The following is a 21,474-nucleotide window of genomic DNA, read 5'->3' as shown; positions in this document are numbered from 1 at the left end:
ACTAGTGATCTCTGTGGACTGCTGTGTGGTGAAAGTTACAGGCACTGTATTACTTGTAGTGTGTAGGTTTGAACTGGCACTTCATACTTGTAGGCATTACTGAAAGAAGGAATGTGATTTACTGGATACTGAAATACAGCGTGAAGACTGTAGTTCATATTTTCAAAGTGCTGCAAAGCCAGGAATATGTCTGAAAAGCATCTTGGGGAAGAAAGTACTTCTTGGTAGCAAACTTCAGCATTTCAAGTACAATCATCACTTTACTAGTTAGTATAAGGTAGCTCCCTCTGATCATGAGGGCAGTATTCGGTTGGTGCAGACCAGCTCATTTCTATGCTGCCAGTTGGTGTTTAGCACAAACAAGGCCTTAAAGCTGGTGTTTGTACTGATCACATAGCAGTACTCCTGCTTCTTGTCGCCTGTAAGCTGCTCAGAACCGGGTTACTTAAGCTGGAGGTAATCTGTGGCGCTGCTGTGACTTCTACTGGTTAATCTGTTCTCTTGATAAACTAGAGGTTCTGCTTTTGCTGCAGGCAAGGATTTCTACCTGCATTAGGTAAAATGGTAGCAAAATCCTTGGCAGTGCCCACTGTCTCTGGTGTTGCTTCTCGTCGTCACTGGAATGTGCGGCTTGTGGGCCACGAACGTGGCACTGTCTGCTGTTCAGTTCTTGCGGCTGTGCTTAGTACAAATGGCCCTCTTGCTGAAGAAAAAAGACTTATCTGTGTATTGTCACTGTTCAGAAACATATTGCTTAATACAGAATAGAGTGTCAGTGTATCCTGTGACCCTAAAACCTGATGGCTGCTATACCTAATATGTGATTGCTGTAGGTATAAAATGACTATTCCTGATCAATCTTGAACAACATGGCTTAGTTTTTTAATTGGTGTAATTATTTCTGATTTAATTTGTTAAGGGAAAAATACTGTGCTGGAACCGACAGCTTGAGACTGCTGCAGCTCCGTGCCCCCAGGTGTAACTCTGAAGGCTGAAAATGTGTTCCCAGTAGGCACAAGCACATAGAGCACACATGTACATGACACATACATGTATACACACAGGTACTCACAGGAGCACTGACAGCAGTGAGAGCCTTATCCTGCTCCCCTTCGTATCTGAGCAGGATGGAGGGCTGCTAGTGAGAGTGCAGTGCATGTGTATATATATTTCTATATATACATATGCATATGGACATGTATATGTGTACAAGGTAGATTCCATTCAGCAGCTGGGCTTAGACAGTCTGCCCAGTAGCTGGTTCCTGGATCCCAGTCTGCCCAGTTACTGGCTTCTGGACACTTAGCCTCCGAAGCCACAGCCCTGCTGCAGGTGCTGGTACAAGCTGTCTCTCTCTGGGCTGGCCAGGACTGCCTTGTTTCCCTGATGTCCAGCACTCCTGCCCCACATGACCTTGCTCTTCAGAGAGAGACAGATGTGTGTACACACACAGAGCTGGTGGCACTCTGGTCCCCCAGGTCCTTTGTTGAGCTGCATACACATACATCCCCCCACCCCCTCAGGGTTTATAGCTAAACTGGAATGTTTTCTTGATTCCTTTCTTCCCCTTACTTCCCATTTGCTGTATGAAACATGAAAGCACTTAGCTGTTAGCTTTGGATTTTTGTTGTGCAAAGATACTTTAAAAACTTTTGAGAGAGAACCATCATGTGAAGCTGTTTTGGAGAATGGCTGAACACTATCCGTAACAAAAAGAATACCATCTCTCTGTGATTTTTCATATCTCTTTCCTTCCAGTTCCTCTGAACCTTTTTTTTCTGTCCAGATCTGCTGTTGCCAGCATTTGGGGTGTTTCTCTTCCACCGTGCCAACCTTATCTAGTATATGGGTGTCCTGGTTTAAACTCCAGTTGGGAGCTATCCATCATACAGCCACTTCCTCGGTCCCCGCTAGAGGGATGTGGGAGAGAATCAGAAGAGTAAAAGTGAGAGAACTCGTGGGCTGAGATAAAGACAGTTTAATAGGTAGAGCAAAAGTCGTGCAGGTAAGCAAAGCAAAACAAGGAACTCTGAACACTAGCAGGCAGGTGTTCAGCCATCTCCAGGAAAGCAGGGCGCCATCACATGTTATGGTTACTTGGGAAGACAAATGCCATTGCTCCAAACGTCTCCCCTTTCTTCCCTCTTCCCCCAGCTTTATATGCTGAGCATGACATTATCTGGTGTGGAATACCCCTTTGGTCAGCTGTCCCAGCTGTGTCCCCTCCCAGCTTCTTGTGCACCCCCAGCCCACTCGCTCGTGGGGTGGTGTGAGAGACAGAAAAGGCCTGGACTCTGTGTAAGCTCTGCTCAGCAGGAACTAAAACATCCCTGTAATGTCAGTGCTGTTTCCAGGACAAATCCAAAACAGCCCCGTACGAGCTACTATGAAGAAAATAAGCTCTGTCCCAGCCAAAACCAGCACAATGGGGCTAAAGCTTCCCTTTTGCCTCTGTCCAAACCTCTGCTTTATAAATTGCTAGAAGTATTGAAATTACAATCTTACATTCTATTTCCATAATTTTGTATTTAAGCAGTTTCTTTGTACAGCAAATGTGTTTAATCCTCTTTTTTTTTTTCAGCATGAGGTCATTCTGCTAGTTAAAAGGGAAAAAATACTCCATGGTGCTCTCCTGAAGACCTGCTTGTGTTACTGTTTGGATGCACATTTTTCAAGTGTCTTGAAAATGTATTTTCTTTAGTTACGTGCTTCTGAGATCATCTCCCACAGCATGAACTTCTGTTGCCAAGAAGCCTTCAAAGAGGTGCTGGCCTTTGTAATGTTGCTCTTATTTTGCCTCTGTTCTCCATCCTAACATCAAAGGGATGGCAGAGTTACACTGAGGAGCAGCCCTAGTGAAGTTTAGTCTGTAGAAGGCAGCAGTCAGTACAAAACTATGGTCTACTGGTGACTGGGCCTTGCTGTCAGCCTTGACTTTTTGGCACCACTGTGTAAATATCTGTCCTTTCATAATGGATAAATGTAAAATAAATATCCTTACTGGAAAAAGGGAGGATGAGGGGCTTCACAGAGGTGTTCACCTGCAGTCATGCTGCATTTTGATATGCATTCCCTTAACATTCAGAATTGTGTTTCAGTGGGCTTATTCTCAGAAGTGCACAGTTTACGGAATACAATTTCCTTGACATGTGGGAAGGACGGCTCGTAGAGGGGTGGGGTGGGGTGGGGTGGTGTGGCAGACTGCTTAGGTGCTGATGGCAAGAAGACTGTTACGGTTATGCCTAGGCTGTGCTAAGCCAGGTTTTGTTTGTTACCTAGTTTGCCTAACATCACACAGGACACCAGGTCCTGGGTACTGGATTAACCTGGGGCATGGTTTGACAAGCTTGTGTTCGCTGTCTGGGACACGTCTGCAGCTTTGATGTTGTAGGGTCAAATTCCGACTTGAGCTTTGGCTGATCAGTGAAAACTTGGGCAGAGGGATGGAGACTAACGCTGATCCCGGCTTCAGTGTCACCTCCTCGACTGGCAGGTTTTCCCCAGGGAGGCGGGAGGTGTGGATACCTGCGTCTGTGCCTCGGTGTCAGCTCTCCCGGGTGCCGCGTAGGTGTGGTGCGCCTTGCTTTTGCGGAGGAGGAGGGTGGCCCTTTCCCGCGGAGGCGGCCCCTGCCCCGGGAACGGCACTGCGCCGCCGCTCCGGCCTGCTCGCGCGGGAGGCGCCCTCAACGCCGGCGCTCGCCGACTCTGCCGGGCCTGGGCGGCCGCTGGGCGCGCATGCCACCGGCGCCGCCCCCCGGCCGTCGTGTGCCAGCGCGGGAGGCGTCCCCGCCGCCGGGACCCGGGCCAGGCCCGTGACCTCAGGCGGGGCCGGGCCTCTCCGCTCGGGGGAGCGGCGCGGCCGGACGCCTCGCCCGCGCTCGCCGGGCGGCAGCGGCGGGGGGCGGGGCCGCGGCGGCGGCGCTGCCGCTCGGAGCCCCGCGTGGCTTCGAAGGCGGCGGCGGCGGCTAGCAGTGCGCAAGGCGGAGCGCGCGGCGGAGCGCGGCGTCTGGGCCCGTTCGAGAAGCTTCCCCGCGCGCGGCGCTGCGCGGGGCCGGGCCGGGCGCCGGGTCTTGCGCTCGGCGCCGGCACGTGATGGGCAGGCGGGAGGGAGGGGGGCGCGCGCTGGTGGCGCGCCTGCGCGCGCTGTGGCGCGGTGACGTCAGTGCGGTGCGCACGCACGTTGTCCCCCGCTGGCGGACACACGGTCCGCGTGAGGAGAAAGGAAGTGGGAGGCCCCTCGCCTCGCCGCACGGTAACTACCGGGGAGTGGGGGAGCGCCGTCTCCTGGCGCTGGCCGCGCCGCGCGCAAACTCCGCGCGGCTACCCCCGCGCACCCCGCCCGCCGCCCCAGCTGCGAAAATTAACACCAGGCGTAGCCACGAGGCCACAGCGCCCGAGGCGACGGGGCTCGGGCCCGCGGGCCGCTCCCTGGCGGCGACGCGAGGCGCCGCTTCGGGGCCAGGGCCGGTTCGAGAGCGCCGGCGGGGCCGCGCCGCGCCCCTGTCGCCGGGCCGGACCGGGTCCCGGCGAAGAGCGGCGCGGCTTCCCCACGTGCGCTGGTCCTGCTGCCCTCCGCCAGCCACCGCAGGCGGCTGTTCCGGCCCCCGCCGCTCCCGGAAAGAGCCGGGCGGGTGGCGCCTGCTTGCCCCCATCCCGAGGCTTCCGGCGCGGGGGCGGGTGCCAGGGGACATAAAAAGCGACAAGTGCGCCGCTCGGGCCGTGGCTGTGTCGGTGCCTGCCCCGAGCGGGGCGCTCGCCGCATCAGGCGCAGCCTGCCGCGCCGGGGCCGCCCGTCTGGCTGTCCCGGGCGGGCGGCGCCGCGCGTTCAGCGCTCGCTGCCGTTGTAGCCGGCGCCGGGCTCCCGTCAGCACCGCAGCGGTTGGCGGGCTGTGCCGCGGGTCTCGCGCTCCGCAGCTCCTCTCCGCTGCGTGATGGCTTTCCTCACGCGGGCGGCGAGATGTCGTCACCGGCTCGCGGTGCCTAACGGTGCCCGCCCTTCGGCACCGGACTCCCGGGCATTGCTCCTTGCTTGTGAGCGCTCTGCGCGTAACGCGTGTGGCGGTTGCAGGTTGGGGTGGTTTGGGTTGGGTTTTTGGCGTTTGTTGTGTTGTTTTGTTTTGTTTTTCTTGAAACGATTTTTTTCACATCTGATAATCTTCCTGCTTTTAGCACATCTCGGTGCAACTTTGAATATTTTTGTCTGCTGCTGTCTAGTCAGATGTTACTTCTCAAATACAAAGTCTGTATATGGGTAGAGAAGTGACATATCTCTAGCTGGTTAGAGCTTTGACTTCCACAAATACACACATTTTCCTTGAAATGCTGAATTAGAAACTTTATGCTAGAATAAAACTGGCTAGTGTGTGTGACCAAGTGTAATAAAATGTGTGAAATTGGTCTTGCAATAGATAGTGTTAGTGCTGAAATAATGTAGCTTTTGGCTACTGTAATTGCACATAATCACACTGTAACCACATGCATCTTTGACTTGATACTATGAACGGTGCTTATGGTAGAAATAATAACTACAGTGCAATGTAAGAACTTTAAATGTTGGAAAACAGAAACCATGACTCAGTAGCTCTTTGTACGCACAGAATTTTTTGCTGAATGAATGGTTGTTGAGCTTTTTGGAATTTATTTCTGGCATGTGCCAGAAAGTTCTGCCTCAAGTAAATTTAAAGTTGTAGGCTTTCTGCATATATTAAAGCAGATTTGAAATCCCTTTGATAGTATTTAATTAATGGGCTAATACAATTTTTTTGTGTGTATTACACAGCATTAATGTGAGCTCACGTTATGATTGTGTGTTCAGTATACATATAAAGATACTCTATGTGTATATAGAGAGGGTAAGTTGGTGGAAAATCACATACAACTTAGGATGTGATTTCTTTTTCCCCACTCAGATATATCTGATTTTTAGTAGAGATTTATATTTTTATTGTGTTTTTATAAATGAACATGACAAAGCTTTTTTGGGGGATGGCTTTTTGTGTTACTGAGACTTAGATGTGCTGTACTGAAAAAGCAGGGCAGCGTTCTTGGAATAGAAGATATGAAGCTGATTTTTAAACAGCTAATTCATTTTGTATTGTAGACTCTATTGAGTAGTCCTGGGTGGGTGAGTGGTTGTGGGTGTCTTTGTGAGGAAGTATTTCCTCCTTAAAATAAAACTGAAAACCAGATCTTGTAACTTCACAGGTCTCAAAACTTGTGCAGAACAGTTTTGTTTGTTCTTCCTCCAATTTAACTTCTACGTGAAGTTTTAAAGTGCAGAGTTTGAAATGGTGGAAGTAAATTTCTCTTATTTCCTAGGTGTCAGGAACATTTATCATGGAGTATAAGTTGCCTCCCTCCTGAGCTTTGAGGTCATTTCTCTCATGCATGTCACGACTGGTTTGCACAGAGGAGTGTTTCCTCCTACAGTACCCCAGTCTTAATAAAATGAATGTGTCTTATTGAATATGCAGTTCACTTAAAACTCGTGAATTTGACTTAACTTTCTGGAAAGAAGTATTATTATTATTTTCAAGCTACTAAGTCCTAGTGATAGTGATTCACTCGTGTCTCTGGTTCCCACCAACTAGTGATTTGAAACAAGAATCAATCCTTTTTGTCAGTGTTGTATTGCATATATTATAGGAATCAAAATACAAACATCTCAATGTGGGAATGGAAATCTCGAGAATTACCAGAAATGCTTACTTTAAATTTTCACAATGAGAAACCTACAAGCAATTTGGAAAATTAAGTTGTTAATGATCTTTTGTTAGAAGGCTGACATAATACTTAACCTGTGAGGTAAACGCACAGAAGTGGGATTGTGTATATACAGATAAAGGTAACTTTTCTAGTTCCCTAAACAGTGATTAGGCTAGTCATAACAGTAGCAATATTTTCTTATTTGATTTAAATTGTTTCCTTAATTTAGCAGGTAGAGGTCGCTAAGTTTGCCTGGTGCTTTACGTTCATCCATTTAATCTTAGCTGCATGGCCTTTTGGGGGGTTAGTTTGTCTATTTTTCCCCAAAGCTTATCCGTTTGAACTATTTCTTACCTTTCTATTCTTTGACTCTGCCTTGGACAGACGTTTAGAAGTTCTTGGGCTTGGAGTGAGGAGAGCAAAGAAATCCCAACCACACAAACTTAGTATTTTTCTTTTTCCTTTCTTTCCTCCTTTTCATTTTCAAGAAGTTTTGGGCCCCTGGGAACTCTTTCTTTTTGGCGAGAGCAAATGACTTCTGCCTTTGTGTCAGAGATGTGCCGTTTGCTCTTCTGAAAACTATTGCACGTTTTTTCAAATGCTGTTTGTTAACCAAACGATTGGAAGAGTTGAGGCAATATCAGAACAAAGAGCACTTTGAAATATCAAGCAAAGCAAGGAGTCCTGTTGTGGCAAAGCATTATATGAAAATACAATTTAAAGGTGTTGTAGCCATAATGTCTATAAAGCCTAAATTATATACACGCAGGCAACCTTGATTTGATATATCCTAATTATGCTCAGTTTTACAGTACTGATTATCTTTTAAGTTTTTACTGTGGAGAACTCTTACAAAAAGGATTTCTCAGGAGACTTAATTACTTTCTTAGACTGTATTTGAATAATTGTAACAGAGTTTTCCCTTTTTTTCCCAGAATGATGAACATACATAGAAGATTATCAGAACTGTAGAATTTGCGTTTGATTTGAGAGCTTATAAGAGTACTCATCATGGAGAAACAGCAGATTGTCTTGGGTAGCCAGGATGGTGGGACTGTGTCTGGTGCAGCGCCTGCTTTTTTTGTCATCTTGAAACAGCAGCAGGGAAATGGTAGAGCTGACCAAGGAATCCTAGTGGCAAACCGTGATGCTTGTGCTCTCACCAGCAGTGTATCAACTCCAATAAAACCCAAAGTCAAGACCTGTCTCCCAGCTGACTGTGTCTCAGGGGGCATTACTGTCACCCTAGATAACAACAGTATGTGGAATGAATTCTACCACCGCAACACAGAGATGATTCTGACGAAGCAGGGGAGGCGCATGTTCCCATACTGCCGATACTGGATTACAGGTCTGGATGCCAGTCAGAGGTACATCCTAGTCATGGACATATCCCCTGTGGACAATCACCGATACAAATGGAATGGCCGTTGGTGGGAGCCCAGTGGGAAGGCAGAGCCGCATGTTCTCGGGCGAGTGTTTATTCATCCGGAATCGCCTTCCACTGGCCAGTACTGGATGCACCAGCCAGTATCCTTCTACAAACTCAAACTTACTAACAATACCTTGGACCAGGAGGGTCATATAATCTTGCATTCTATGCACCGTTACCTGCCACGACTTCACTTGGTGCCTGCAGACAAAGCCACAGAAGTCATTCAGCTCAATGGGCCTGATGTCCACACGTTTACCTTTCCGCAGACAGAGTTCTTCGCGGTTACAGCCTACCAGAACATCCAGATTACCCAGCTGAAAATAGATTACAATCCTTTTGCTAAAGGATTCCGAGATGATGGATTGAATGGTCGACCTCAGCGTGATGTGAAACAAAACAGTAGCTTAGAATTCGAAGGAGGTGCTATTTTTAGTGCTGCTAGCATTTGTGGTCGCCCTGCTGAAATTGATGCGTTAGATTTGCATCAGAGAAGTTTAGATTCTTCATTCATTGGTCAAAACCCATCAGACATTGATCTGGAAAAAGAGTCCTTTAATGCAGAAAGGGACTTCCTGGGTTTCCTGGACACTGGCCTGTCTTCAAGTGATATGCCAAAGCTAAAACAAGAAGTCTCTGAAAGGTGAGTTAACATTCTATTTTTGTCATAAATATTGGTGGAGTGGAGTATTTGGTAAAACATTAAATAATGGGATGCTCAGTGTACAGATTTACAGCTAAAGTTTGCCTGATCTGAAATGGCAGAACACTTAGTATTATTAAAAGCTTCTCTTTGCTTGAACAGTCATGTATCAGTCTGGACTTCCTGATGCATCTGAGGAGTGTAAGAGTTCAGTACTTTTTCCTGCATCGCTTTAACTCCCTTTGTAAAGAAGCGTTGAGGGATTTCTCTTACCCTCTTAGCATTTCAGAAGACTAAATTTAATTTTTTCAGAGTTTTAAGCAGAGCACGTTGCAGTCATCAAAACATTGCCTTTCTTTTTAGGGTTGCTTACCATGGCACACACTGTCTCTGGATCTTCAACTTCCATTAGTGAGTGGGTGAGGATGTGTGGTGTGTATGGGTATTTAGATTGGGTATGTGTAGGGATTGCTACAAAGCAGTTGTTACTGGCAGCACACCACTGTTTTGTCACTGACTGCTTGTGTGAATTCTTTTCATTCACAAAGTAGTATGAGGTAGCCTGCCTGTACCAACAGTCAGTTGCTTCATGTTTACTGGTGAGGTAAGAGAATCTGCACCTAGGAAAGTACTTCAGAATAATTGTTAACATCGTTCAGACCTTAATTTACTCTGTGGTAATTTTGTGTCTATGTGCTTGTCTAGTATGGACTTTTTGAACCCTTCTATTCATATCACACGAACAGTAGTAAAGCAGTCTAGTGTATATTGAGAGCCTTAGCCATCGTATGGAGCCTGCTAACTGGTAAATGTTCATGTTGATGAAGCAAGCCTGGTGAAACCTGTTACTTTACCGCACTTTCACTTAGTTTCCAAAACTTAAGCAAAAGAGTAGAGCAGATTTCGTGATTAGTTAATATGTGTCAAGAGATGCGAGAAACACTTCAAACCCAAATAAGTTGTTTTGTTTTGTTTTGTTTTTTGTTTTTTAAAAAAAAGCTTCTCTCCTGCCATGTTTCTTCACATCTGTCTGTGAATACCAGACTTAATCTGCCAAAGATTTGGTGACAAAAGCAGCCTTACGTAGATCGGTACACCAAGAAATTATTTAACTGCAGGATATCAATATTATGTTAATAGTGTAATTAGAGGTCAGTTCTTAGAAGAAAAGTAAGTTGTGTTTATGATACAATTAAACAGTTTGTTTCAAAGGCTGTATTACTATCCTACTTCAGTGTGTTTTAGAGAGGGCAGAAGTTTGTTCGGGTTTTTTTCCCCTTGCAGAAAGCATTTCCTTGCCTTTTGAGTAACTGAAAAACTTCAAATTATGAAGTTCTCCATTCTTGAAGACTTTATTGAGTTTAGTTTTAATAATTCTTAAGAATACTAGAATTACTTTGGGATCTACAGTGTCCTAACCTTTTTTTTTTGCAGTATTTTCCAGTGTCAGTGTGTTAGGAAGAAGACAACATTCTAGAAGTCTAGAAGACATTCTTATATTCTCAAAAAATGTTGTTGTACATTCTGGAGAAGCATGTCTTGAAGACTGAAAGTACACTGATTTCAAAGAGGAGGGGCTTTCTTTAGTTCATAACAACGCAGCATGGCGAAGTGTTTAGTTGGAAGTAAAAGAGTAAATTCTGAAAATAATTACTGAAAGGTTTATTTTGTCTTCAAAGTGATTTTTTTTTTTTTCTTCTTGGGGTCAGCTGCAGTTGAAAAATGTAAAATTTTGATCAGTTTGTTTGCCTGAAGGGGTCGTTGAAGCAAATTACTTGGAGAATTATTTGAATTTGACAGCTTGGGGTTTTTTTGTTTCTTTTTTTCCAAAGGATTAAAACCCATCATTTTAAGGACTCGAGGTCCTTTCCTTAAGAGTAGATGATGCAGATTGGCAGACTTAATGTTTTTTGGTCCAGAGCACGTTAGATGCCTTCCCTGGTTTCACCTCCAAGACAATTTATCTCTGAAATGTGCTAAAAGCTGCATAGACAGCGAAGGATTGTAAAGGGTTTTTTTCTGTTCTAGTCTAGGAAGCATTTATCATTTCATGAATAAATGTCACCACACCCCTAGAACTACCCTCAAACATTGACCAGCTTTTCATTTTATGTTTTTGTATGTGAAAAAGTCAGATTCTGTACTTGGAAGGGGAAAAATTGATCTTGTCCAAGAAAAGGCACAACTATCTTTTTATGTGCTGAAGTTTTTCAGAACATGAGTTCTCCTTTTTCTTTCGAATCTGTTCACAATGTCATGTCATGCAGTTGAGGTCTATTCATAAATGTCAGCCTTTCAAAGACTGAGCGAGTGAAACGTTTCTTTATCAAACTGGACACATTGATAGTTACGTATTAATAGAGACTGGGCAGGTTTTTTTTGTTTATCATGTAGGTACGCTATTACTAGTAGTTGATAGACACCATCTTGCTTTTATGCAGAGTAGTGATTTGTACTGAGTTTAGATTTGGGTGAGAGTGACAAGTTGGGAACTGCTGTCTCTCAGATAATGCTCACTAAAGGAAGTAGAGTTCCTAGCGGTGTAGTGCATGGTATTTCCCACCAATGCTTAATTTTTCTGACATTTTGAGAATGGAACTATGTAAAAGGTTGCCTATACCTGAGAATAATTTTAATCTTGAGTTACTGGTGCACTTGGGAAATAAAGGACTATTTTCTTTAAACAAGGTAGTATGTGATTGATTGTTTTTCCTGTGGCCTGGTAGTATGTTTAGTTTCATCAAGTGTATTGTAAAGAAAATCAATGTTTAAATGAGTTGTGGACACTTCTATAGGAGTGCTTATGCCTAGAACCACTCAGATATTGGGGGCGTGGAGGGAACCACAAGCAAATTTTACTGGTTCTTAAGTCTTACGGGCTAATGTACCCTTTCTCCCTTCCAAGGTCTTTTGAATGTCCTGCTTCAAAAATACGAACACTGTGGGATTTTTAATGCTCCAGTAGTCTTGTTATTCTGATTTACTTGTCTTGTGTTTAGTGTGACAGTTTACTTTTCCTCCTTCCTTGCCTTTCTTTTGGAGGCAAGATCCTTCAAACCTCAGCCACAGATTACTAGATTAATTTCAAAAGAAATCAGATTTTTTTTTTCCATGGTATATTTTAAAATTATCTACCTGGAAAAAAAAATCCATATATCTACTCCCTGTTTTAACGCTGTAGTCTTTCTTCGTGAGGTGTAGACTCCCAACTGGACGTTGTGACTCATGTCCCAACTTTTCTTCCTTAAGTATGTCCTCAGTCCTCACAAGGCGTAAGCAGCCTCTTCCTCAGCATCTTCCCCTCCCTCAATCCCAGGTGGAGGTTCAGCCTAGCACGGTCATTCTTTAAAAGGAGGGGGAATAAAAGCACACACACGCATCCCATGTATATATACACACACATAATATATATAACACAATATTCTCTTTATAGATAATATTTTGTTATTGAATTTATATTAAGTTATATTTGAAATTATGTTAGCATTAACAAATATTGATTGTTAATAACATTTTAATAACATAAGTTTAACAACTTGAATATGAAGGCCAACCGCATCCTGGGCTGCATCAAGAGGAGCGTGGCCAGCAGGTCGAGGGAGGTGATTCTCCCCCTCTACTCTGCCCTGGTGAGACCCCACCTGGAGTACTGTGTCCAGTTCTGGAGCCCCCAACATAAGAAGGACATGGACCAGTTAGAGAAGGTCCAGAGGAAGGCCATGAAGATGAGAAAAGGGCTGGAGCACCTCTTTTATGAGGACAGGCTGAGAGAGTTGGGGCTGTTCAGCCTGCAGAAGAGGAGGCTCCGGGGAGACCTGATAGTGGTCTTCCAGTACCTCAAGGGGGCCTACAAGAAAGATGGGGAGAGGCTGTTTAGTAGGGCTTGTTGCAATAGGATGAGAGGTAATGGTTTTAAAATAGAGGGGGGGTAGATTTAGGTTGGAAATTAAGAAAAATTTTTTTGTGATGCGGGTTATAGAACACTGGAACAGGTTGCCCAGAGAGGTGGTGGAAGCCCCATCCCTGGAAACGTTCAAGGCCAGGCTGGATGAGGCTCTGAGCAACCTGATCTAGTCGGGGATGTCCCTGCTCCTTGCAGGGCGGTTGGACTAGATGACCTTTGGGGGTCCCTTCCAACCCTAACCATTCTATGATTCTATGAATTTAACATAATGGAAAGTATATGTATAGTATCTTATGAAGTACATATAAAGGGATTATTGGAATACTATCTGATATGTTTAGTAAATCAGTTCAGACTATTATTTTCAGTTCACTGTGGATACGAGTTTCTGGTTTCATATCTTAGCTGATTCCTGTTATGGTGAGTAGCCAGCTTAATAAAACTGCTAACTGCAATTTTTTGACTGATGTGTCTGTCCCTCAAAAAAACTAATCATTGGAGTGTGACTGACCACACTGTTAGTCTTTGGTATCTGATGCATGGTATGTCAAATTCTGGTTAGGTTAATACTCAGACTTAGTAGAAGACAGAGCATAGTTCAGTGGGATATTAACATTCTGTAAGCATTCGAACAGCAGTTGAATTTAGGAATTGTCTGTATGTGGCTTCAGGATGAATTAAATAAAATTTCAGTTAAATCATGTAAATTGCAGTTCATTAAGCGCTCGCTTGGCTTCTTATTTGCAAGCACAGTGACTTCATAAGATACACAGCAAACTAAGACTACTTCTGGGAATTGAAAACATGAGTTCATGCTGAGTCTGAAATAGGAAAAAGTGCAAATGTCACCCTGATATTACTAGGGAAGGAAATTGTGCTGCTGCCTTCAGATAAGAAGTTGGATTGTTTTTAAAGATGGCAACTTTTTTTGAGTGCTTACTTCTAAAAATGTAAGCTTGTAAGTGATAGTTTGTTTAGCAGACTCGTGTCTCGGAGCACTTTGGAAGCTTTTTACAATATGTAACCAAAGATTATGGGAGATGGTAGAATTTTGGTGAAGGAAGAGACTTGGTAAAGATCTTATGTTGTGTTTTGGTTTTGTCCCCTCTCTCCCATCCCAGTCCCATTGCTAGCAGTTACGAAAGCAGTTCCCGTGTGGCATCCCCATTGGATCCAAATGGACACTTCAATGTAGTCGTTAAAGAGGAGCCAGTGGATGACTATGACTATGGGTCAAGTATTTGCACACAAGGAATAAGTGTGAAACAGGAAGACACAGATGAAGAAACTGATGAGTATTCCAATACTGATGATGATGATCCCATCCTACAAAAACACCTGATGAGACGCGGTGAAACAGACGGAATTGATGGAGAATTCAGGTCTAGGAAGCGTGTGCTAACCAGTCCTTCAGGTGTTGCCAAAGCAAAAATGTTAAAACTGGATAGTGGGAAGATGCCTGTGGTCTATTTGGAACCTTGTGCAGTCACAAAGAGCACAGTGAAGATATCTGAGCTGCCACAGACCATGCTTTCCTCTTGCAAGAAGGATAAATCTGCTTTGAGTGCAATACTGGATTCCTTGCCTGTGTGTTTTGAAAATCACAAAGGCTCTTGTTCAGGCACAACCACTGTAAATGAGGAGTTAGTTATGAAAAAAACATCTCCTGGGAGTAAAATCTCACAGAAATACTCTTCAATCAGAGAGGCCCAATGGACTCTATCTAAATCACCGAACTTTAATCTCAGGGGCTCCGTAAGTTGTCACTTTTCAACTAAAGAGGTCTGTGGAAGGAAAAGGCCTGGCATGCTGAAGAATCCTATGTCCCTGAAAGGCTCTGGCAGCAATCCAAATGCCCTATTGTCAGTTACAACTAAAAGAGGAAGGCCACGGAAACTGAGAATTTCCAAGGCTGGTCGGCCACCTAAAGGTATAGGGAAAACTGTAATAACGAGCAAAACCACCTCTCTGGGGCCTGGGAGTATCCTTCCAGATGTTAAGCCAGACCTTGAGGATGTTGATGGAGTCCTCTTTGTGTCCTTTGCATCAAAGGTAAAACGTAACTGCTGAGTAAAAGGCAGAACCTTTTCTAATGTCTCATTTTTAAAGCCCTTTGTACTTAAAAACTGAAGGTATATTTTCTTTTAAACTGAGTTTTGAGGTTTGTGGCCTCTTTCCAAATCTGTTGTTATCTTGCCCCTATGTTAATTGTAACATTTTCTTACTTCTTAGCCAGTTGGGGAGAAATACTTGGGTCTAGAGTTCTAGTTGAAAGAATGCATACTTGTTTCTTAAACAATCTCATGTTTTGACTATTTCAGTGATATTTTCCTGTGGCGTAGTTTGCATGTAAGTTGATGTTTTAAGGTATCTTGTACTTCGTCAACACTCTTTATGTAGGAAGCTCTTGACATTCACACCGTTGATAGAGTTGGAGGAGAAGAGTCGCAGAATCTTCAGGCTCCCTTGTTGACTACGAATGATCCAGGTACATTTTTATATTTTTTGTAAATGGCTATTACCTGCAGTAAGGGAATTCATAAAGACTCATTGCAAAATTAATAATTTAAATCAGTTTTTGCATAGTATTTTTTATGTTCTCCCTTTGTGGTTTTGGTTTTTTTTTTTTGAGTAGATTGTCAAGCAAGAATACAAGTACTGGAAAAGGAATTGATGGAAGAGCTGAAGACCTTAAGGCATAAGCAAGTAATACATCCTAGCCTTCAGGAAGGTAAGTGCGCGGTGTACATATTGTTGCATCTGTCACATACTTAATCACGCTGAGTTGATAATTTCCTACTGGATGTAATACTGTATATGCCAAGTACAGCTGGGGTCTCATTTTGGTAATATTTTTTTCAAATGCAGGAAAGTGTATATACCAATGTGAGAGTATGAAAGGAAATTTGTGTCAAACTGTTAGTTTCCCTCTTGCCACTTGTGGCAATGAGAGAGAATCTGTGCCGTCTGACCCAGTTTTTTTTTCTTAGAGGCTTTAGAACTGGTTTCAGCCAACCAATAAAGATATTTTCGTTTTCACACATTCATATTGCAAACTAGAAGAGGCAGAGGAGACAGAAGATGAATCCTGAATCTCCAACAGCAGAGCAAGAGGCTACATGTCATTATATGCCTCCTTCAGAAGATGATGAGCCTTCAGACTTCAGCAATGCCTGCTTTGTAATGAGCTAATCCTTGTAGAGATCAGATGGAGTTGATTTTACTCCTCTACAGAAAATAGTCATCCATAGAAAATAGCCATTTCAAGGTAGTAGAGAAGCTGGAGATCAAGAAACATTTAACTAAGACTGCATTTGCTGTGTTTGAGTCAGTATTTCTTGGAGGTGCTGTAGATCCAGATTCAGTAGCCATGTAAGAGGGCTAAGCAAGGTACTTCTAGCTTGTGATCTTTAGTTACATATAATATTGTCCTGAGGTCAGATGGAAGAAAAAGTCAAGGGTCAACACAGCAGAACTTAATGTTCTCTCTACTGATGAAAGTCTTCAGCAATAGTAGTCCTGAGACCGATGGTGTTAACGTAGGCATCAGAGCAGATGATGAAGAAATTGATCCAAATTGAAGTGTTGTGCCTTATACTCTTGAGGTTCTGGCCTTGAATTTGTCCAACATACAATAATGCTGTAGGTATTGAGACTCCAAATACTGATCTTGACTGTGATACCAGTTGTTTTGAGTCCTCACAGAAGCGGCTATTGTGAAGAGCCCTGGATTATCCGTAATGGTTTATCTGTGGGGTTTGGGGAGAGCAAGCCTGTCATTTTCATTTAAAGAGATGCCTTTACGTCTTACTGGTGTTGAGCTGACATTCCTGTCTTCAACCTTTGCAAAGTGGTCATAAGAAGGGTAGTAGAGAGCTCTTGGGGCTCTGTCCTGATGTGGTGGGAAAGAAACAAGCTAAACCATTTCCAGCCAACTTGTACCTCAGTAATACAGCATCAGTGTTGACAGTTGTATCATGGGTGTCTAAACAGTTTTCCTGTCCCTTGAGTCCAGAAATAGGTGGCCCTATTTGCTAATGACCTCACTGGCCAACCTGCCTTCACAGGTCTGTGTATGCTGTCATATTTAGAAAAGGTGGTAAAATCCCTTTTGTAGTCAGCTGCTGGCAGTGCTAGATGCAGCACCAAGCAAATGTTACAGCAGTGTTAAGGCTTTTTAGGCTTATATTGTGGGCCTTCTAGATGTTATCTTTACCCAAGAAATGTATAATAAAATTATGGTATGTTGGCAACTGTGTGGTATGTTGGCAGCCACAGCACTGGTGAGTGCTGTGGTACTCATGAGATAATCCTGCAGCTGGGAATGTGTAAAACCCTCCAGCTTTTTCTCCAGCCTCTGAATGAGTGGTGGTGAAGTGTGTGGTACCTTCAGCAAAGTGTTGAGCAGTTCACACAGATCCTCCAAAATCATAGAATCGTAGAATAGTTAGGATTGGAAGGGACGGGACCTTCAAAGGTCATCTAGTCCAACCCCCCTGCAAGGAGCAGGGTTATCTCAAACCAGATCAGGTTGCTCAGAGCCCTGTCCAACCTGGCCTTGTATGTTTCCAGGGATGGGGCATCCACCACCTCTCTGGGCAACCTGTGCCAGTGTTCCACCACCCTCAGTGTAAAAAATTTCTTCCTTGTGTCCAGTCTGAATCTGCCTCCCTCTATTATAAAAACCTTACCCTCATCCTATCACAACAGGCCCTGCTAAAGAGTTTCTCCCCGTCTTCCTTATGAGCTTCCTTTAGGTACTAGAAGACTACTATAATGTCTCCCCAGAGACTTCTCTTCTCCAGGCTGAACAGCCCCAACTCTCTCAGCCTCTCATCACAGGAGAGGTGCTCCAGCCCTCTGATAATCTTTGTGGCCCTCCTCTGGACTCTTTCCAGCAGGTCAGTGTCGTTCTTATGCTGGGGACTCCAGAGCTGGATGCAGTACTCCAGGTGGAATCTCAGCATGTCCCTCGACCTGATGGCCACGCTTCTTTGATGCAGCTCAGGATGCAGTTGGGTTTCCTGGGCTGCAAGCATGCATTGCCAGCTCATGTTGAGCTTCTCATCCACCAACACTCCCAAGTCCTTCTTCTCAGTGCAGCTGTCAATCCATTCTCTGCCCAGCCTATATTTGTGCCTGGGATTGCCCTGACCCACATGTGGGACCTTGCACTTGGCCTGGTTGAACTTCATGAGGTTTGCATTGGTCCACCTCTCCAGTATGTCAAGGTCCCTCTGGATGGCATCCCTTCCCTCCAGCAAGTTCCCTTCCTTTATCTGCCAGTTGCCTCAGGACCCATGGATGCATCTCATCAGGTCCCATGGACTTGTGCGCCTTCAGGCTCCTTGGATGGTCTTGAACATGATCTTTTCCTACAGTGTCCAGTGCTTTTGCCTTCTGCAACTTGTGCAGTGTGATTAGAGCACTTGTCAAAGAAGACTGAGACAAAGTTGTTGAGTAGCTCAGCCTTCTCTGTGCCCTGGGTAACCAGATCTTCCCTTTCTTTCAGAGAGGGCTCATATTTTCCCTAGTCTTCCTTTCATCCCCGACATACCTAAAGAAGCTTTTCTTGTTGACCTTGATGTCTCTGGCCAGATTTAGTTCTGTCAGGGCTTTAGCCTTCCTTACCTGATCCCTGGCCACTCGGACAATCTCTCTGTAATCTTCCCAGGCTACCTGTTCTTGCTTCCACCCTTCCACCCTCTGTAGGCTTCCTTTTTGTTTTTCAGTTGGTCCAGGAGCTCCCTGTCATCCATGCAGGCCTCCTGGTGTTTTTGCCTGACTTCCGCTTTGTTAGGATGCATCCCTCCTGAGCTTGGAGAAGGTGCTCCTTGAATATCAAGCAGCTTTCTTGGGCTCCTCTTTCCTGCAGGGCTTCATCCTGTGGTATTCTACCAAGCAGATTCCTGACTTGGCCAAAATCTGCTCTCCTGAAGTCCAGAGTAGAGAGCTTGCTGTGCACCCTCCTTGCTGGCCTAAGGATCTTGAAGTCCGCTATCTCATGGTCACTGCAGGCAAGGCTGCCCTTGAGCTCCACATTCCCCACCGGCTTCTCCCTGTTGTTGAGAACAAGATCCAGCATAGCGCCTCTGCTTGTTGGCTCCTCTGGCACTTACAGGAAGTTGTCATCCACACATTCCAGGAACCTCCTGGATGGCTAGTGCCCTGCCGTGTTGTCCTTGGACAAGAAAAGTCAAACATCAGGCTAAGAAAAAGAAGTGGAGAATTTTGATTTTCTTGAACACTTGTGACTTGTCGTTTCCAGTGTTGGATGGTAATGTGCTGTTAAACAGTGAAATTGTAATTCAGCAATGAAGAGAATGACCCTCACCTGTCTAATTTTTTGAGGGAAGTGAAGTTATGTGAAGACTACTTGCAGCAAGAGCATTTCTGCAGATAGATACAGATATAATTTGATCAGGCAGTGAAATGAATTACAATATGTAAACTTCTGTTAGACTTCAACTGCTGCATGTGAACCGGAATCAAACTTCATTAGGATTACCTTCACCTTCCAAAAAGTTACAAGTCTATTACCTTCCATTGCAGACTTGAGATCGGGGAACGAACACAATGGTGTCAATTAAGAGCAGGATTGTTGTTTGGTTTTTTTTTTTTTCCTTCTTCTTCGCTCTCTCTTCACAGTATCATCAGTAGAGGCTAAGGAGTGCCTCTAGGCCACACTTAAGGGCTGTATTTTTTCCCAGACATACTGATTCTAAGTAGCTTTCTGGAGCTTGGTGCAGTCTCATTAGCCTTCTTGATTCTGGTACTTGTTATCCAGAATTTCTTGGACACAGATTGTAACTAATACCTCCTTGTCATCTACTACAGAACAGACAGAGAGACATGACTCCCATCTGTCTGGAGGATGTGAAGTACATGTTTCTAAATGTGCTTTCAGCCATTTTGTAGAACCTGACTGACTTGTCCTCACTGCAGTGTGGGAAATAGACATAGCAATCTTTATGTTAACTCCACTTTTGGTTTTGGACCATGTAGTTGAGAAGCATAAGTTTCATTTTGAGATTCAGTGATGGTGTGTTGGAGATGTACCTGAACCACACAACTGCTGTTGATTTGTGAAGCTAAGAAAACGGTGATTGAGGCATCTAGATCTTAGAGACACCAGAGCTGCAGGAAGAAGATGCTTCAGAAAGAATGGAATTCAGCTTAAGAATGTTAGAAGGAAAGTGCCTATTGGAGTACTGGAATGCTAGGGGATGCCTCTTCTGTCTGAGCTAGTTTGAATCTTGTTAGATTTCTGAAAATGAAGGGCACTGTTGGCAAGTGTTGTTTTTCAGATCTAGCAGCTACGTATGATGGAGAGGATAACGTTCTGAAGGAGGTGGTTCTCCATTTGCTACTATTTGATTACAACAGCTGAAATTTAGCAATACTGGAGATGATAGAAGTTAATATACATGATAGTTCGTGTGTCATGTATGGTGATGTCTATACTGACATATACTTACTGTTACCGTTTGTTCTTTTTATGGTGTCTGCGTTCATTCCATGTTGCACTTGTTGGAGTCGTGTTCTATTTTTTTGTCTGGGTGTTTTACTTCATAATACTGAACTGAAATAATCAGTTTTGTGTATGGATGATGTTCTTATTTTTGTTTGAGTGTTGAACAAAGCTAGGTTTATTTTTTAAGATGACAGAATAATTTAAATGGAGTGTCAAGAAAAAGAAACTGTGTACTCTTTATTTTAAATTGAGTTTGAAAAGAAATTGATGCCATCTTGACATTTGGTGGTTGACATGTGTTTATACAAAACACTGGATTGACTTGCTTGCTGCTCACTTTTCCTATGTAGATTTGAAAATGATATCTTATTAGGCTATCCTTGATAGCAGAATCTGTTTCAACAACTGTGTCTGACATTTGTTCTGTGTTGATTGTTTTCGGGCTGTTGGTAACCAGGTCACTGTGTTGCCCCTTACGAACATAAATGTGTACTACTAACACCACATTTCTACTGTATGTGCAAGCACTACTTCATGTGTCCTGAGCATTGTCAGTTCTTACATTTTCCATTTCGAAACTCACATATTTAATATATGAATTTCAGACTTGTCAACAGGAGCAACGTGTTTAGATTTCTTTAGCTAAATACCAAAATGGATGTTTTCAACTTCAGACTGTGAGCTGAATTTGATTGACCACAGTCATTTCTTGAATTCAGTGTAAAAATATTTTCTGAAAAAGGTACTGAGTTAAATTTACTAGCTTATTTTGTTCTCAGCATTTCTGTATATATATGTATGTTTCATCATGGGTAAAGATAGCTCTTGTGACCAGCTGAAGTCTTTTAATTTGAGTATTTTGGGGGAGTTGATGAAGGAAGATGTTACAGACAGTTAAGCATTTGTGATATCATCAACAACATGGATTGTTTAGTTTAGCCATTTTCCCCTCTACCGTTAAGAAAAAAAAAAGAAATATTTTATTGCAAAGTGCCAAGCCTGGGAAAAAAAAATAACAAACTGAGATACGTGGATCATTTGATGAACTTGTCCTGAGAGCACTGCCTGAAATACAACTTTATTTATATAAATAAATTTCTGAACACACAGACGCATACTTCTTCAGAACTAAAATGTGGTTTGCTCTTGTCTCTTATTACTGGTTGAAACTGAAATTTGTGTGGTATATGTTCTTGCACAAGAACAGCTTTCAGTAGGGAAGGGCATCTTTAAGTACCACTGGAGGATTGATAATTTATGTAGTGATACCAAATGTCAAATAGTCATCTGAGTTGTGTTCAGGCAGTAACTCTAGC

At 43.8% G+C, this 21,474-nt stretch overlaps 1 protein-coding gene across 7 annotated transcripts in view; it reads left to right on the top strand.

The window, feature by feature from the left end:
- The window catches only part of MGA (MAX dimerization protein MGA), a 63,720-nt gene that overhangs the window by 4,793 nt on the left and 37,453 nt on the right, over nucleotides 1-21,474 (top strand). For 5 of the 7 annotated variants that reach the window (XM_086749946.1, XM_086749945.1, XM_086749944.1 and 2 more), the window contains exons 2-5: nucleotides 7,641-8,780; nucleotides 13,806-14,736; nucleotides 15,085-15,172; nucleotides 15,320-15,415. In XM_086749946.1, the coding sequence (XP_086606072.1) occupies nucleotides 7,717-8,780; nucleotides 13,806-14,736; nucleotides 15,085-15,172; nucleotides 15,320-15,415 (2,179 nt within the window). In that variant the 5' untranslated portion in view covers nucleotides 7,641-7,716. Of the gene's footprint in view, nucleotides 1-4,231; nucleotides 4,253-4,937; nucleotides 5,032-7,640; nucleotides 8,781-13,805; nucleotides 14,737-15,084; nucleotides 15,173-15,319; nucleotides 15,416-21,474 lie in introns of those variants that run through there. The other 2 variants (XM_086749942.1, XM_086749940.1) reach the window with 2 other exon arrangements.

This window comes from Chlamydotis macqueenii, chromosome 5, assembly GCF_036417535.1.
Source record: "Chlamydotis macqueenii isolate bChlMac1 chromosome 5, bChlMac1.mat, whole genome shotgun sequence".
Lineage (NCBI taxonomy): Eukaryota > Metazoa > Chordata > Aves > Otidiformes > Otididae > Chlamydotis > Chlamydotis macqueenii.
Note: the sequence above shows the minus strand (reverse complement) of the source record. Positions and strands in the feature narration are given on the sequence as shown.